At 40.5% G+C, this 17,763-nt stretch overlaps 1 protein-coding gene across 4 annotated transcripts in view; it reads right to left on the bottom strand.

Moving 5' to 3' along the window:
- The window catches only part of kmt5b (lysine methyltransferase 5B), a 66,031-nt gene that overhangs the window by 23,196 nt on the left and 25,072 nt on the right, over positions 1-17,763 (bottom strand). For 3 of the 4 annotated variants that reach the window (XM_068046396.1, XM_068046395.1, XM_068046397.1), the window contains exons 3-7: positions 16,770-16,923; positions 12,382-12,547; positions 9,853-9,962; positions 7,576-7,742; positions 49-68 (exon numbers count right to left, since the gene is read on the bottom strand). In XM_068046396.1, coding sequence (XP_067902497.1) covers positions 49-68; positions 7,576-7,742; positions 9,853-9,962; positions 12,382-12,547; positions 16,770-16,923 — 617 coding nt within the window. The remainder of the gene's footprint in view (positions 1-48; positions 69-7,575; positions 7,743-9,852; positions 9,963-12,381; positions 12,548-16,769; positions 16,924-17,763) is intronic. The other variant, XM_068046398.1, reaches the window with a different exon arrangement.

Raw genomic sequence — 17,763 nt, 5'->3', positions numbered from 1 at the left:
GTGTTTCATAGAAGAAACCAAGTTGAGGACAGCAAAACCATAGCTTACCTTACAGTTTGGCCTGCAGTCTTAGAACACCAAATTGGGAAAAAGAACAGAATAAGACTATTAATATCTCATACATGTGATTTAAAACAAATACAGTTAAAAATAATTAACTCTTCAGAATACAATATGTAGACATATTTAGGCAGCTTTTGAGCTGATCAGAATATTGTTGCTTTCCAGGTGGCAGTGCTATGCCTGACCTGTGAGTATTTCATGTGGTCATTAAATGCCCAGAATGAAGTTCCCATTGCGCTGTCCCAAAATGTCTTAGACTCAAACTGTACTGTTTTTCAATTATACTTCTGAATAGTATAGTATTTTCAATGAATAATTGCACTTCCTGATGTGAAACTGAGCTATATAGGCGACGAGCAAGCACATGTCAGCCAGGGCCCCCATTGCTGATTGCTATCCAGTGAACACTAGTGGAAAATGCATGTAGAACGACAGGTTCAGGCTCACTGGTGACACCTGCCAAAATTCATCAACCAGAGTCATCATGCATGGGTTTGGAGTGTGTCCCAGTGCATGATTAGAACCCAAATGACAAAATTGTTCTTATACTCCATGGAGAGGCTAAAGCAGCTGATATTTCTTCCACCACCACCCCCCAACAAAATAAATGATCTGTTTAGGTGTTATGAACGCTGGACAAAAAGAACCCAGATCAAAGACCTTTTTGAAAAGCAGAGACCGCAGGGGAACAACGCCTGAAGAACAATGGGTTTCATCCTTCCAGACTGCAAACAAGGAGTCAATGGTTCCGAAAATGTAAATACGCATGAATGGCAGCTGTTAACACCTGGAAACAATGGAAAGCCTGGGTGGCTCTGCTGCAGTCAGAGTGGACTTTGCATATTGGAAAAGACTTTGATTCTGGATAAATTCAACAGATTTTCAGAAGGCAATCAGGCTGTAAGGAAGACCGGAAGATCATCAGAGAGGAGAGAGAGGGTGACCACCTGCTTTCAGAAGACTGATACAACGAAAGCCTGCGAAGATTTGAACCTGTTTTGAAAGTTGAAGTTTGCAGAGAAGTAAAAGACCGAAAGGATCACCAGATTAGATTAGAGATACAGCACTGAAACAGGCCCTTCGGCCCACCGAGTCTGTGCCGAACATCAACCACCCATTTATACTAATCCTACACTAATCCCATATTCCTACCAAACATCCCCACCTGTCCCTATATTTCCCTACCACCTACCTATGCTAGTGACAATTTATAATGGCCAATTTACCCATCAACCTGCAAGTCTTTTGGCTTGTGGGAGGAAACCGGAGCACCCGGAGAAAACCCACGCAGACACAGGGAGAACTTGCAAACTCCACACAGGCAGTACCCGGAATCGAACCCGGGTCCCTGGAGCTGTGAGGCTGCGGTGCTAACCATTGCGCCACTGTGCCACCCAGAGATCACCTTATTCACACAAGTTTTTTTTTTATTCGTTTGTGGGATGTGGCCATCGCTGGCTGGGTCAGCATTTACTGCCCTTGAGAAGATGGCGGTGAGCTGCCTTCTTGAACTGCTGCAGTCTTTGGGATGTAGGTACACCAACAGTGTTGTTAGGAAGGGAGTTCCAGGATTTTGACCCAGCAACAGTGAATGAAGTGATAATAGTTCAAAGTCAGGATGGTGTGTGGCTTGGAGGAGAACTTGTCCAGGTTGAAAGTGCTCGGAGAGGTGAGAGAAGAGGACATTGACTCTGAGAAAGGTCTGGGAGATCCAATCCATTGCAACTGGGTTGAGTTTGGGTCTTTCACCTGCAAATATTTCACCATCAAGTAGGATTGTGTAACGTACAAGTGTGGTGTGAGGTTGCCAAGTGTTTTAATACGTGAAGAAAATACCTCTGTAATTTGGGGTTAGTTAATGGGGATTTCTTTTAGTTTAGTGGTGATAACAAAAGTCTTGAAATGTGAAATCTTGTCGTGTATTCCTTTAAATTGGTCTGGGGAGTTCATTTCTCGTGTTTTAACACTAACAGATTCACTGAGGTTGTAACATTAGGTAGCTGGCCTCAGTCCTGGTAGTAGTTGACAGCATTCTCACCAGAGACAAAAGGCTGTGGATTTAAGCATATAATCTAAACTGACACTCCAGTAAAGTACTTAGAGAGTATTGGCAGAGGTGTTATCTTTCATTTGAGACGTTAAACTGAGGCCCCCAATGTCTGCTCAGGTGGATGTAAAGATCTCATGGCACTACTGCCTGCCTAACAATAATGACTAAACTTAAATGATTAACTAACTGTGCTGTGCTTTGGAATATCCAGAGGATGTGAAAGGCACAATATGCATGCAAGTTTTTTCTTTAAGAAAATAACAGAGGAGGAGCAGGGCATTTGGCCCCTCAAGCCTGTTCTACCATTCAATAAAATCATGGCTGATTGGATTGTGGCCTTAACTCCACTTTACTGCCTGCATCCCCTCTCCACTGACCCTTGACTCCCTTGTAGGTCAAAAATCTGTCAAACTCAACCTTGAAAGTATTCAATGCCCCAGTCTCCACTGCTTACTGGGGTGGATAATTCCAAAGATTAATGAACCACTGAGAGAAGAAGTTCCTCCTCATCTCTGTCTTAAATGGGAGACAACTTAATTTGAAACTGTGTCCCCTAGTTCGAGATTCCCCCACAAGGGGAAACATCCTCTCAGCATCTACCCTGTCAAGGCCCCTCAGAATCTTATGTTTCATTAAGATCACCTCTCAGTCTTCTAAATTCCAATTATAGGTCCAAACTGCTCAACCTTTCCTCATAAGACAACCCTTCATCCCAGCAAGCAACCGAGTGAATCTTCTCTGAACTGCCTCCAATGCAAGTATATCCCTCATTTTTATCCCCTCCTTCTCTCGAGAGACAATGGGTAAGCGCCTAGAGGTGGTCAGTGGTTTGTGGAGCAGCGCCTGGAGTGGCTATAAAGGCCAATTCTAGAGTGACAGACTCTTCCACAGGTGCTGCAGATAAAATTGGTTGTCGGGGCTGTTACACAGTTGGCTCTTTCCTTGCACTTCTGTCTTTTTTCCTGCCAACTGCTGAGTCACTTCGACTCGCCACTCTTTAGCTCCGCCTTTATGGATGTCTGCTAGCTCTGGCGATCACTGGCAACTGACTCCCATGACTTGTGGTCAATGTCACAGGACTTCATGTCGCGTTTGCAGACGTCTTTAAAGCGGAGACATGGATGGCCGGTGGGTCTGATACCAGTGACAAGTTCGCTGTACAATGCGTCCTTGGGGATCCTGCCATCTTCCATGCGGCTCACATGGCCAAGCCATCTCAAGCGCCGCTGGCTCAGTAGGGTGTATATGCCGGGGATGCTGGCTGCCTCGAGGACTTCTGCATTGGAGATAAGGCCCTGCCACCTAATGCCAAGGATTCTCCAGAGGCAGCGAAGATGGAATGAGTTGAGACGTCACTCTTGGCTGACGTACGTTGTCCAGGCCTCGCTGACATAGAGCAAGGTACTGAGGACACAGGCTTGATACTATCGGACTTCTGTGTTCCGCGTCAGTGCGCCACTTTCTCACACCCTCTTGGCCAGTCTGGACATAGCATCAGACGCCTTTCCCATGCGCTTGTTAATTTCTGCATTGAGAAACAAGTTACTGGTGATAGTTGAACCACTTTCAGAGCGTGGTCGCCGATATTGGTGGATGGAGTATTTCTGATGTCCTGTCCCATGAAGTTTGTTTTCTTGAGGCTGATGGTTCGGCCAAATGCGTTGCAGGCAGCTGCAATCCTGTCAATGAGTCTCTGCAGACACTCTTCTGTGTGGGATGTTAATGCAGCATTGTCAGCAGAGACCAAAATTGTATGCAGTACTCCAGGTGTGGTCTCACCAACACCCTGTACAGCTGTAGTAAGACTTCCTTACTTTTATACTCCATTCCTGTTGCAATAAAGGCCAACCTTCCATTTGCCTTTCGAATTACCTACTGTACCTGCATGCTAACTTTTTGCAATCCATGTACAGATATCCAGATCCCTCTGCACCAGCATTCTGCAGACTCTCTATTTAAATAATATTCTGCTTTTCTATTCTTCCCACCAAAGTGGATAACCTCACATTTTCCCACATTATACTCCATCTGCCAAATTTTTGCCCACTCACTTAACCTATCTGTACATTCTTTTGAAAACTTTGTCCTCCTCCTCACAACTTGCTTTCTCCCAAATCTGTTTCCTGTTAGTTAGCCAACCCTCTATCCATGCCAATATATTACCCCCTACACCATAAGTTCTTATCTTGTGTAGTAACCTTTTATCTGGCACCTTATCGAATGCCTTTTGGAAATCCAAATACATGACATCTACTGGTTCCCCTTTATTCACCCTGCTTGTTACATCCTCAAAGAATTCTAATAAATTTATTAAACAGAATTTTCCTTTCATAAAACTCTGCTGGATTGTTTTATGATTTTCTAAATGTCCAACTACATCCTTAATAATGGATTATTTCCCAATGACAGATGTTAGGCTAACTAGCCTATAGTTCCCCGCTTTCTGTCTCCCTCCTTTCTTGAATAGAGGTGTTACATTTGCGGTTTTCCAATCTGCTGGAACCTTTCCAGAATCTAGGGAATTTTACAATATTACAACCAATGCATTCACCATCTCTGCAGCCACTTCCTTTCAGACCCACGGATGCAGGCCATCAGGTCCGGGGGACTTGTCAACCTTTAGTTCCATTAGTTTTCCTAGCATTTTTTCTCCAGTGATAGTAATTGTTTTAAGTTCCTCCCTTCCTTTTGCCCCTTAATTTTCTACTATTCTTGGGATGCTTTTAGTGTTTTTAACCATGAAGACAGATACAAAATATTTGTTCAAAGTCTCTGCCATTTCCTTGTTTTCCATTATTAATTCCCCTGTCTCATCCTCTAAGGGACCAATGTTTACTTTGGCTACTCTCTTTTTCATACACTTGTAGAAGCTGTTACTGTCTGTTTTTATATTTCTTGCTTGTTTACTCTCATTCTAATTTTTCCCTCTTTATGTTAGTCATCATTTGCTGGTTTCTAAAATTTCCCCAATCTTCCGGCCTACCACTAATCTTGGCAGCATTGTACACTTTTTCTTTCAATTTGGTACCATCCTTCATTAGCCACGGGTGGTGCATTCTTCTCAATGGTATATATCTTTATTGAGAATTGTAAAAAGATCTCCTCAAACATCTACCACTACTTATCTGCCATCTTACCTTTTAACCTATTTTCCCAGTCCACTGTAGCCAACAATCCCTTCATACCTCTGTAGAGGTGAAGGTAGATGGCTACAAGTGGGAAAAGTTAGCAGCCACAGTTCCCATTTCTGATAATTATCCAGTGAATCTTGTTTAAAGCAGATGTGTTTGGAAGGGATTAGAGTTAGCTGTGATGGAACCCCATCACCAAATAGTCTGCTAACACTTGCTGTGCAGACTTATGGAAAATGGTCATTTGGGTCATATACCATAGGCCAACCACTACCTGTGGGACTATATTACAGCATAAGAGATAACTTTCAGAATGGGATTTTAAAAAATTGGATGAGAGAAAGCAGAAAGGCAAACTAAATAGAATCCTCTTCCTTTCATTAAAAAAATAATTCAAATGAATCTAAATTGCACAAAAAGCCCAAATTAAAATTATTTCTTAATTCTAACCTCATGATTTAAATTAATGTTTAATTCAAATTCCCATCCAAAATGGGCCCTGACCAGTAAAATCTGTAAATTCAAATTCAACCTGGTAGAAAGAGCTAAACATCTCAAGTAAGCCAACTGTATCTTTCTGGAAAAGGGTAAATGAATTCACTGAAAACCTCAGAACAGGTGCCATTTCTGGATTATGAACGGCCACCACTCGATCAAGTCAGGAACCACAGATGAGGAGACAAGCAAAGTTCCTACAGAAAGTGTCGACAACTAGGTGTGTTATAAAATTCCTTACATTTTATTACATATACACCGAAACACATCTTTAATGAGGAGGAGCCTGGCAATTTCACAAGCTCTACCTAAGCAGAATGCTATCTTCCATAAATGAAAAACGCTTATTTGGGGAATACTTAAATATGAAATACTGTCATGATTTGCAATAGCATTATTGGGGAAAAAAGCTGCTGCCGATTGAGAATTACAAAAACCATTAATGTCTTCAGGGTGGTATGAATGCCCATAACATACAGAAACAACAAAAAGACAGGGATGACTGGAACTTTTTTTTTGAGGAATTGTTACATCACTTTGGTATTGTAAGGCAGGAAAGTTGCTTCAATAGTTCACAACTTGGGACACAAAGTGTCAGAATCTAAAAGCAGAATGCCTTCTTGGCTGCATTTAGCAGAACAAATTCATCCCACCAGTAGAGGTGACTGTTGCATCTGGCATCAAGAATCTCACACAGGTGCAGATGCCAAATCTGAAGTAGATAACCTCTTAATGTATTAGTTCTCTGCTATGACTGTCGGCAGACATGAGGAATGAGTCTTGACATTCAGAAATTGGTGACGCTGTGCAGGAGGATGCTGCTGCTTACAAAAGTGGGAAAAAGCCCAAGCAAGTAGATTCAGCAAGCAGATGGACTTTTGTGCCAAATACTATATGTATGAATGGAACACCTTCATAACATTGCCCGTCTCCATCCCTGCCTTAGTTAATTGGCTGCTGAAACCCTCATCCATACCTTTGATACTTCTAGATTCGACTATTCCAATGCTCTTCCTAGCTGGCCTCCCACCTTGCACCTTCTGTAAATCTGACGTGAGCCAAAGCTCTGCTGTCTGCGCCCAGACTTGCACCAAGTCCTGTTCGCCTGCTCGCTGACCGACACTGGCTCACGGTCTGGCAATGCCCAGTTTTTAAAATTCTCATCCTTGTTTTCAAATCCATCTAAGGCCTCATCCCTCCCATCTCAAATCTCGTCCAGCCCACCAACCCTCCAAGGTCTCTGCACTCCTCCAATTCTGGCCACTTGCATATTCCCAATTTTCTTCAATTCACACTAGTGACTGTGTCTTCAGCTGCCCAGGACTCAAGCTCTGGAATTCCCTGCCTAAACCTTTCCTCTTAAGTTGCTCCTTAAAACGTACCTCTAATCAAGCTTTCGGTCACCTGTCTTAATACGTCTTTATGTAGTTTAGTGTCCAACTTTGTTTGATATCTCACCTGTGAGGCGTCATGAAACATTTTACTGTTAAAGGTGCTATATAAATGCAAGTTATTTTAACTTCAGCAGACAGCAAACCACTAAGTGTATTGTGCAAAATGACTGAAGTTTGTACTGTGTAGCTCGTACAGTTTCGATTATGTACATTTCAATAGTTGTTTTGATGCTTTAAGGGGTTTTTACTGCCCTAACAGTGGTTTTGCTGGATTGTTTCATAAAAATCCTTAATTTGAAGTACTGGATAATTTGAACTGCTTTCAAGCAAACAAAATGACTGAATTAACAGCAGGAGATTGCATATGAAATATAGCAATGCTTTAACTATCCCAACCACTATATTTATTCATTGTAATTCACTCTTATGAAGGGTTCCATACCATGGTTAATAAATGCAGCAGGTCCAAGCCAAAGCTGAGCACAGTTCTTCCTTGTGGAAAACATAACACTAAAATCATTTTCTCCATGTCGAAGAAGCATATTTTCTTCCATCTCTGACAGCTCTGCAATGCAGCCAACCAACAACTCAATCTTGTCATTCTTCTTCCTATATGCAAGTCAAATATTGAATACAATTAAGATCTTTAGTCTGCAAAGTACATAATGCCATCAGAATCATCTACTGGAGTAACTCTTTCTTGGGGAAAGGGGAAAATATTTAGCAAAAGGTTGCAGAGTTACCATTTGTTGCTAAACGCTAACCTGTTTAGTTTCATTTTCCTTACAGTTTGCAGCTGAAGCCAAGCAAGAGCGAAGATCATTAAGATTTTACCTCTGTATCTGAGCAGGAAACTGAGAGTGTCATATATATGTAATGAAGACGGCATTTAATAGCATACTTGCAGTCCAAGAGTAGCATCAGAATGAAGAGGAGGAACATTCCCTGGAAACAGGAATCTCACTCCATCTTGCTCTAGATCAAGGTGCCATTAGCTTTGGATTTACACTTCGCAAATTTAGCAAACTGGAACCACTTCACACGGAAACTAAATTGTGCAATTATACCCAAAATAAAATAGCCAGTAAATAAAGGATACACAGTGCTATATAAAAATTATACAGGATACGAGGACCTGGTTCGTATGTCCTATGATGTTACCTAGTGCCATTACTGAACAAGATTTTGTAAGTACCTGCTGATTAACTACTAGGAACAATTAAAGTTGAAGTTATTTCAAATGCTTAGCCAACAAATAGTTTGTTAATACACAGATCTCCTGACCTTATTTCTCCACTGACGCTTTAAACACCTCTCTCCTGCCCCAAGCCTGACAACTGCGAGGAACTCAACGACTTGTCTCTCATTGAGACCATCTATTCAGCTGCCTGTGCTGCTTCCTCCCTTCACCCTACCCACCAAGCCAAACCTCCCCGAGGCTCCCCTCCAAAGCCCTGAATCCCCATCTTTCTCTATCACCCCTCATAGCCTCTGCACGCTCACATCATCCATGAGACTCACCACCGCCTCCCCCCAACTCCCACTAAACTATAGGCTCCACTTCCTTTCCTGGTCCCCATGCTAGCTGACATTACAAATGGCTCCCCCTCCTCTGGTACTGACCCTCTCCTTTTCAAAACCAGTTATCTCCCCACCTTAGGGGGGGAGAAAAAAACACAAAGTGACCCCACTGTCCTTGCAATCTACCACCCTTCTTCAACTGCCTTTTCCTCTCCAAAGTTCCTGAACGTGTGAAGCCACCAACAGCATCCTCTCCTCCTTTAAGAGGCTGCTTAAAACCCACTTTTCTGGCCAAGCTTTTGGTCACCCCCTAACATCTCATTCGTTGGTTACACTTCTGTTAAATGCCCTGGGACATTGTCCTATTTTAAAAGCACTCTATAAACGCTAGTTGCGGTTGTTGTATATTTCAGTTCATTTTAAGTCTCAATTTCTAATATTTCAGGTGTAATAAGTTTCTATATTTAATTGATGCACATCTATTCATTAATTGTGATCCTAATGGCAGAAATCAACTTATAAATTGGAGATCTTCAGCACACGCAAGGCCTTTCTTCAGCAACATTCATGGGCAATGAGAGCCTTCTATTTTGCCAGATTTTCCATGCTTCCTTCCTCCTCTGTTATTCTGCTATAACCCATCTGTTGATTCTTACTTGTCTCCTGATTACCTCATTTTCCTCACACCATAATCATTTTTATATTTAATTACTCCTGCCTTCCACAGAACTCTCTCGTTTTTGCCTGCGCACCCACCTCCACCCCAACCCCTTTCTCTCTACTCTGCACTTGCTTAAAAGCTGTTCATCTGAAACATCTTTCAGTTCTGATGAAAGGTCATGAAATGTTAATTGCCTGACCTGTTGAATGTAATTATCAGTCTCTTTACAATGGAATCAATTTGATTGTAATGTTAAAGCAGAATGTGCATGTGCACACACACACTCTTAACTTTCAGGTGCAAAAGTAGCAAAAATATTGCTTTTGTTCTGTACAGAATGCAGTGATTTAATTCCCTAGAATCAAAACAGTTTTCAAAAAAATTTATATTTGTGCATTAGAGACTACAATTCCTACCGCAGCTTTTGTCTTTAATTCTTCCATGAACATAGTTTCACCATGCCATTTATGAGCATCAAGAATAAAAATACCACACAGCTAAAGTAAACCCATGACCCACAATTGGTCCAATTCTTACCATTCCCTGGTTGCAACTATCTTGGCTCCATTTTTCTCCGATGAATACCGATTACATGGCAAGAGCTCAAATCCACTTTCAGCTGCAAACATTCTCAGATAAATGAAAACCTGCCCAAAATATATTAAACACTTGGTAGGTATAACATTTTAGATTTATACAGTAATCTTATACAATTGAACTTGAAGAACAAAGTTGTGCTAAATCACATTTTCCTATAGACTACCAATTCAAATATTCAAATGACAGATCTTTGAATTATAACCCAGCACTGCAATTCACTGGCCAACTTTTGATTTGGTCCAAGAATTTATATTTTTCCACAAGGAATTGGCCATGTCATTATATTCTCTAAGTGCATTAAAAAAACTGGTCTCGCCATCCATAATACCTTGGTGTTAAGTACAGCACAACACTGAACGTGTGAATCACAGGTAACCACTCCCAACAGTATTTTTTTTTGATGTGAACCACACTTTATACAGATGTTCAGCAATGTTTAGATGCCCGGAGTAAAACCCACTGTATTAATGGCTGCAGGTTAGACTGCACACTTCTTAAATGGGTACATGGAAGACCATCAGTGGAGCTGGGAAAATGCTAGAATCTGTTACAAAGGATGTGATAACTGGACATTTGGAAAATAATGATAGGATTGGACAGAGTCAACATGTATTTAGGAAAGGGAAATCATGTTGGACAAACCTGTTGGAGTTTTTTGAGGATGTAACTAGCAGAATGGATAAGGGGTAACCAGTGGATGTGGTGTATTCGGATTTTCAGAAGGCTTTCGATAAGGTCCCACACAGGAGGTTGGTAAGCAAAATTAGAGCACATAGGATTCGGGGTAATATACTGCAATGGATTAAGAATTGGTTAACAGACAGTAAACATAATAAGAAGAAATGGATCATTCTCAGGTTAGCAGGCTGAGACTGCAAGGAAAAAAAAAAGGATCAGTGCTTGGGCCCCAGCTATTCACAATCTATATCAATGATTTGGATGCGGGGACCAAATGTAATATTTCCAAGTTTGCTGATAACACAAAACTAGGTGGGAATGAGAGTTGTGAAGAGGCTTCAAGGGGATTTAGACGGGCTAAGTGAGTGGGCAAGAACATGGCAGATGGAATATAATGTGGAAAAATTTAAAATTATCCACTTTGGTAGGAAAAACAGAAATGCAGAGTATTTTTTAAATGGTTAGAGATTGGGAATTGCTGATGGCCAAAGGGACCTGGATGTCCCTGTGCATAAGTCACTGAAAGCTAACATGCAGGTGCAGAAAGCAATTAGGAACGCAAATGGTATGTTGGGTTTTGCTGCAATTGTACAGAGCCTTGGAGTATTGTGTACAGTTTTGGTCTCCTTACCTAAGGAAGGATATACTTGCCATAGAGGAAGTGCAATGAAGGTTCACCAGACTGATCCCTGGGTTGGTGGGATTGTCCTATGAGGAGAGATTGAGGACACTGGGCCTACATTCGTTAGAGTTTAGAAGAATGAGGTATGATCTCATTGAAGCATACAAAATTCTCACAGGGCTAACAGAGTAGATGCAGGAAGGATGTTTTTCCTGGCTGGGAGGGTCTAGAACTCAGAAACAGAGTCTCAGAATGCGAGTTAGGCCATTTAGGATTGAGATAAGGAGAAATTTCTTCACTCAGAGGGTGGTGAATCTCTGTAATGCTCTACCTCAGAGAGTGGTGGAGGCTCAGTCATTGAGTATATTCAAGACAGAGATCGACAGATTTCTAGATATTAAAGATATCAAGGGATAGGGGGAAGAGTGCAGGAAAATGACATTGAGGTAGAAGATCAGCCATGATCTAGCTGAATGGCAGAGCAGGCTCGAGGAGCTGACCGGCCTACTCCTGCTCCTATTGCCTATGTTCCTATGTTGAATGTGCAACAAAATTAAGTTCTCTCCAAAATGAGGATGTTGTTACTAAGAATGACGCACACATATGCAACCCACTCCACAAAAAGTACCTACATAAAAGAGTTTGTGCTGCTCTCGACTTCACATACACCGCTACAAACCTTCTTGGCAGCCAATATGGTTGCTCCAAAACAAAGCTTTCAGTCAGCTCAGCTTGCTGAGAAGATTTTTTCCTCTTCAATGGAAGAAATTTTACTCTAAAATATGGAAGTTTCCTCTTACTCAAAGGAGCTAAAGTTGGGTCATATGGAAAATGCAGAACAGCAGGCTATACAATCATAAAACATTTTATTATTCAATAACAAAACAAAGAAAGCACAAAAATATTTTACACGGAAGTCATGAGATTTCCAAAACTGTCCTTGTGAAATTTAGCAGGAGGTTTATACTCAAGGTGCTATGCAGAAAAACCTGAAAGATTTGGAAGGCTTTTATGCTTCAATTGGACTTGCCTAACAAATTGTATCAAAATAATGTTTTTGAGAGCTGCAGCACTTTGGTTGCATCATTTATACCCTTAAGCATATACCAGGCTCCTGAAAAATTCTTCAGGGAAAAAAAAACTTTAAGAAAGAAAACACCACATACATGCTCCTTAAATAACTTTTCCTGACTTTTGTTTTTGTTGAGGAAATAGTGCCGTGCCCATTCTCCCGTTGTTAGTGCTTTGAAGGCTTTTTCTAAATTCTCCTTCTTTTTGAAATCCTCTATAACTTCTTTCAGGTCTTCCTGTCTCCCTTTTATGGGTCGAAATCTTAAAAGGGAAAAGAGAGTTAAACAATAAGTTTTATGCACAGTATAAAGATGTATACAATATCTGCGATAATATAGTAATAAATTTTAAAAAGCAGTTAAAGACATCTATTTTAAGATCAAAACACACAAGTATGCTGTACTTCCTCTTTTATGAATAGTTAAAACGTATACTGTTTTCAGTCTTAAGTCTATCGTCACAGAATAGTTACAACGCAGAAGTCCATTTGGCCAATCATGTCTGCACCAGCTCTTCGAATGAGCAATTCACCTACTGCTATTTCCCTGCCTTCTCCCCATAACTCTGCACATGCTTCCTTTTCAGACAACCATCTAATTCCCTTTTGAATGCCTTGATTGAACCTGTCTCCACTACACTTTCAGGCAGTGCATTACAGACCTTAACCACTCTCTGGGTGGAAAAGTTTTTCCTCATGTCACTTATGCCAATTACTTTAAATCTATCCCTTGCATCCTTGATCCTTTCACAAGTGGGAACAGTTTCTCTCTATCTACTCTGTCCAGACCCCTCATGATTTTGAATACCTCCATCAAATCTCCTCTCATCCTTCTCTTCTCCAAGGAAAACAAGCCCAACTTCTCCAATCTATCTTCATAACTGAAGTTCCCCATCCTGGGAACCATTCTCATTAATCTTTTCTGCACTCTCTCCAATGCTTTCACATCTTTCCTAAAGTGCAGTGCCCAGAACTGGATGCAATACTCCAGCTGAGGCAGAACTAGTCTCTTATACAAGTTCAACATAACCTCCTTGCTCTTGTACGCTATGCCCCTATTAATAAAGCCTAGGATACTGTTTGCTTTATTAACCGCTCCTCAAACTGTCCTGCTGCCTTCAATGAATTATGTACATATACACCCAGTAGCACCCTTTTAGAGTTGTACCATTTATCTTAGTGTCTCTCCAAGTTCTTCCTACCAAAAACTAAAAATTTTTTAAACAAAAATTATCAGGAGATTAAGCTAAAAAGTTTAAATAAAAAGTTGTTTCTTTAAGATCTTATGTGCCACAAAGACTTTATCAAGTCTATTCATCCTATCCTGGCCTTCGTACCAGTGAATGCAAAACTTCACAATTTAAGAATTAAAAAAAGAGGGTCAGATGCAATGCTCCCTCTAAACTGTGCAGTGTCAACCCAAACATTCCCATGCATGCTGCGCACAAGATGGCTCCTTTAAGTAAGTGTGCTAGCACAGCCACACTAAAAATTTAAAGGGCCTGTGCACTTAAAGAAAATTAGAGGGTACGTGGGTCAGGGATAGCTAAAGTCACACTTATTTTTAGGAAAAATGGAAAGTTGCACCTCATTTTCAGTGACCTCAATTGGATCACACCTTAATCTATATGTAAATGAACACAAGCCTATGCAACCCATCATAACTTAACCCTTTTCGCACTGGTATCATTCTGATGAATCTATGCTGCATTCCCTCCAAGCCAAATATATCCTTCTTGAATTGTGGTGCCTAGAACAGAATGCAGTACTCTGAATGGAGTCTAACCAGAGTTTTAATATAACTGCAACACAACTTCCAGCCTCTTGTATTCCAGACTCCTACACTGTTGCCATACTGCCGATCAGTGAGGTGGGATGCCTTCAGTAAAAACATGATAGAAACAGGTGTATGATCTGAGACACCTACTGTATAGTCCATAGAAGCTCTGCCTCTGAAAACCCTTACTATAAAACACCAGTGTGGAAGGCTACAGTGCAACGAGAAAGCAGGAATACAAAAGGATCCTGAAGACCTGGTTCCCTCAGAACGCACCTACATATTAACCTCAAAAAATATAAGTGCACTCCAAATCAAGCAAGGTCTAGGGCAGCAAAGACTGATTACAACATGATCAAGTGGAAGCTGAGAAGTGACTCAAGATGTTAAATGTAGAGAGTTGAGGCAAAAACTGAAACATTGGCTGATGCAGTGCCCCTTGTCAATATCTTGTACTCATGCGGAACTATTTGAAATATACTGCAACATTCGATCCTGACTGTAGTTTTGGAGAGACAAGCTATGAGGAGGACAACAAACACAATTTAACTAAAGTTGCTTAATTAAGCAAGCAGCTAAATACCTGGGCTATTTACAGTTTGGTCATTTTTTTGTTAAGTTTCTTTTCCCCCCTCCCCTTTCCTAAAGGTACTAACTGGTGATGGGATGCAGTACTACCAGCAGTAGGTGCCTTCAGTACTGTGGCCATTCTTGACATGAAAGTCTCGACAACAAGTATTCACAGGCAATTTTGTGTTTATCATAAGAACGAACTCTGGCTAATTCTCTTCCCTATGTGGGGGCACCAAGTCAATCAAACCTGACACCAGTTAAATAATCTAATCAGCATACAACAATTGAAACTGGGGCCTTTTAGTCTGCATAGCTCAGCTAAACATTTCCCTTATCAACTGACAGATCCAGGGAGTTATATTAAGTAAAATTTACTCCCCCCACCCCAAATCTACTTAAAATTGTAGAGTCATTGAAAACCAACCATGGACAAAACATTTCATAAGGTCTACCATAGCAGGTAATATTCATAATCCCTACAGAGGTAGACACAGGAGCACAGGTTATTTTATATTGGTAATCCAATTAATTTAGACAACTGTTACCCCTCCTTTCAAAACACTAATAATAATCTCGAGCAACTTTTCTGTCCAAGGTGGTTAGCCAACAAAAGTTGGATTCTATGCAGACCGAAGAAAGAATTATTCATTGGCAGCATGAGAATGCCACCTTCATACATGTGTGCAGTAGTCTCATTTGAAATGCTTTCTATTTTCTGGGAAAAATAAAAATAAAACTATCTTTGATGCACAGTTATAGAACAGTTTTTTTTGAATAAACAGACCTCTCTGTTGAACACTCAGTGAAGCAAATGAATTGGGTGGCATTGCATGAAGAGAAGCAAAATATCCAGCCAGGCATCCATGTCAACTGGCTCCAATTGCAGTTACCATCAGCTTTCCTACATCCATCTCAACAGATGAGTTGCAATGAGGTACTCAAGAATAGTTAACAAAGACTCACCCTCAGTTGTTTGTCTTGTATACTTAGAACTTTGAAGATTAAGAACTCACCACATAGGAAACCACCACAATGCATCTACTGTCAAGATGTACACTGAAATAACAGCTTTGACTTACCATTTCTGCTTTACTTATCTGATGACCCCAGGTATTCTTTTCGTAAATTATCACCAGCGAACCTTCATCGTCGTGGGACACTTCATTCTAATGTGTCCCATTTCTAGCATCAAATGATCACGCACATAAATGATTTGATTTTAATATTTTCTTCACCAAGTTTAAAAAAAAATCCATTTGTGCAATATTAACCACTTATTTCGTCTTGTGGTTATTCCTTTGCGCTCAATGTCCTTTTTTCCCCAATCGTATGGACTTGTACATTTTCAATTGTTTCAATTTTGGCTGGCATGTTTGGTGTAGAATGTTTGATATAAGAAAGACCTCAATAATGTTTTATTGGAACATTTCTTTTTTAAAAGCACTGGTAAGAAAATAGTCAAATCTGCTTTTTTGCTACCCATCATTTACAACAATTGAAACATAGATCGGGAAAACTGTTATTACCAGAACAAAAAAAAAATAAAACTGTGGGACAGGTACTTTAACAGGTACCTTTAAACTGTTATATCTTTTTTAAAAAAAGCTCAGCTTTTAAAATAACAAAGAGGGGGGGAAAATGACTTGGAGTTTGGAAGTAGTGAGGACTGAACCTACATACGGAACATTTTAAGTCACACAGCCCCATACAGCACTCGCCTCCCAACTAGGAGGTCGCGGGTTCGAGTCCCAGGACTGCCTGCTACTTGAATCCCCCTACCTCAAATCGGGTCAGTTTGGTCAGTTCTTGGCTAGGCTGCAAGAGCGTCGCGCAGAAGCGAGGCGTTCCATCTCGGGGGAGGTAGGAGGAACTGACATCGTCAGGCTCACCCCATTTCAGTCACACCTGCCTGCCAAACACGGAGCGTTATTGATGGCGGTCATCGAGAGGTCCGCGGCCCAAACCATCCCACCCTCCTGGTTGGAGGAGGATGTGAGGTGGTGAGCAACCTACAACAGGAGAAAAATGGGAGAAAAAAAAATAATTTTTGTTTCGTATCCACAAATAGATTACAATTTCCCGCTAATGCATCAGCAATCTATTTAGATTTGAAAACTGGAGCGGATGATACTTGCCTGACATACCTGGTGTTCATTTTGTGTGTCTGGAACCCCAGATAGGGATCAAGGACTAAGCTTGTTGCTAGATCATCATTTTCACACAGCTCTTTGGCTGTCATTCCAGTGGATGGTATATATCGAGAGCCATGACCCTCAAAACCCATCATGCCTAAAAAGAAACCACATTACGTTGGTTGTGCCTTAATTGGCATTTAGAAAAAGAACTTGCATTTTAGAGCACTTTTCATGACCTCAGAATATTCCAAAGTGCTTTACAGCTAAATGAAGTATTTTTGAAATGTAGTCATTTAAAATAATCTCAAGGACGCTAGGTGTGAATTATTCCATTCAGTGTATCATTAAAGCATGTTTATGCTGCAACAAAAATCTTTATTCAGCAAGTACTGCTGTACATAGATTTCTTTGTTGCATTTATAGTGTTCATCAAGCCTTTCTTGTAAAATTTGTATCTTTCTATCATCAATTCCATTCCTTGAATCAGCTTTCAATGAATAACATTTACAAATCGGAGTAAAAATGTTCCTGCTGAGGCAATATTCTATTAAACAAAGTCAAGGAAAACTAAGAATCAATCACATACACTCAATGTCAATACTTACTACAATCCCACCTATTTTCAGCAATCTTTTACATATTAAATTGCTGACATGGATTTATCAAACAATATAACGTCATCAAAAGGACTAGTAGAATCTCAATGAGTGCAAATTTTACACCCACACAGATCAACTATTATATAGACTGGACAGCAAAAGAATTAATTCACTTCTTTCATAAAAATTATGCTTTCCAGCTCAAAATAGTATTAAGCAAGCACGGTACCAGAATAAAACCAAAGATTGCAATTGTGTCGCAAGTCATGTCTGTAAAAACCACTTTGTATATTAGAAGGGAAACTACAAATTATATAGTCAAGTGGCTTAATCACATCTTTCAAGAACTTTTTGAAGTCTTTCATCTCCAATTCTTACTTTTGAAATGTAGTGAA

The sequence above is a fragment of the Heterodontus francisci genome, chromosome 14 (assembly GCF_036365525.1).
Source record: "Heterodontus francisci isolate sHetFra1 chromosome 14, sHetFra1.hap1, whole genome shotgun sequence".
Lineage (NCBI taxonomy): Eukaryota > Metazoa > Chordata > Chondrichthyes > Heterodontiformes > Heterodontidae > Heterodontus > Heterodontus francisci.
The sequence above is the reverse complement of the archived record's forward strand: the minus strand, read 5'-3'. Positions and strand labels throughout refer to the sequence as shown.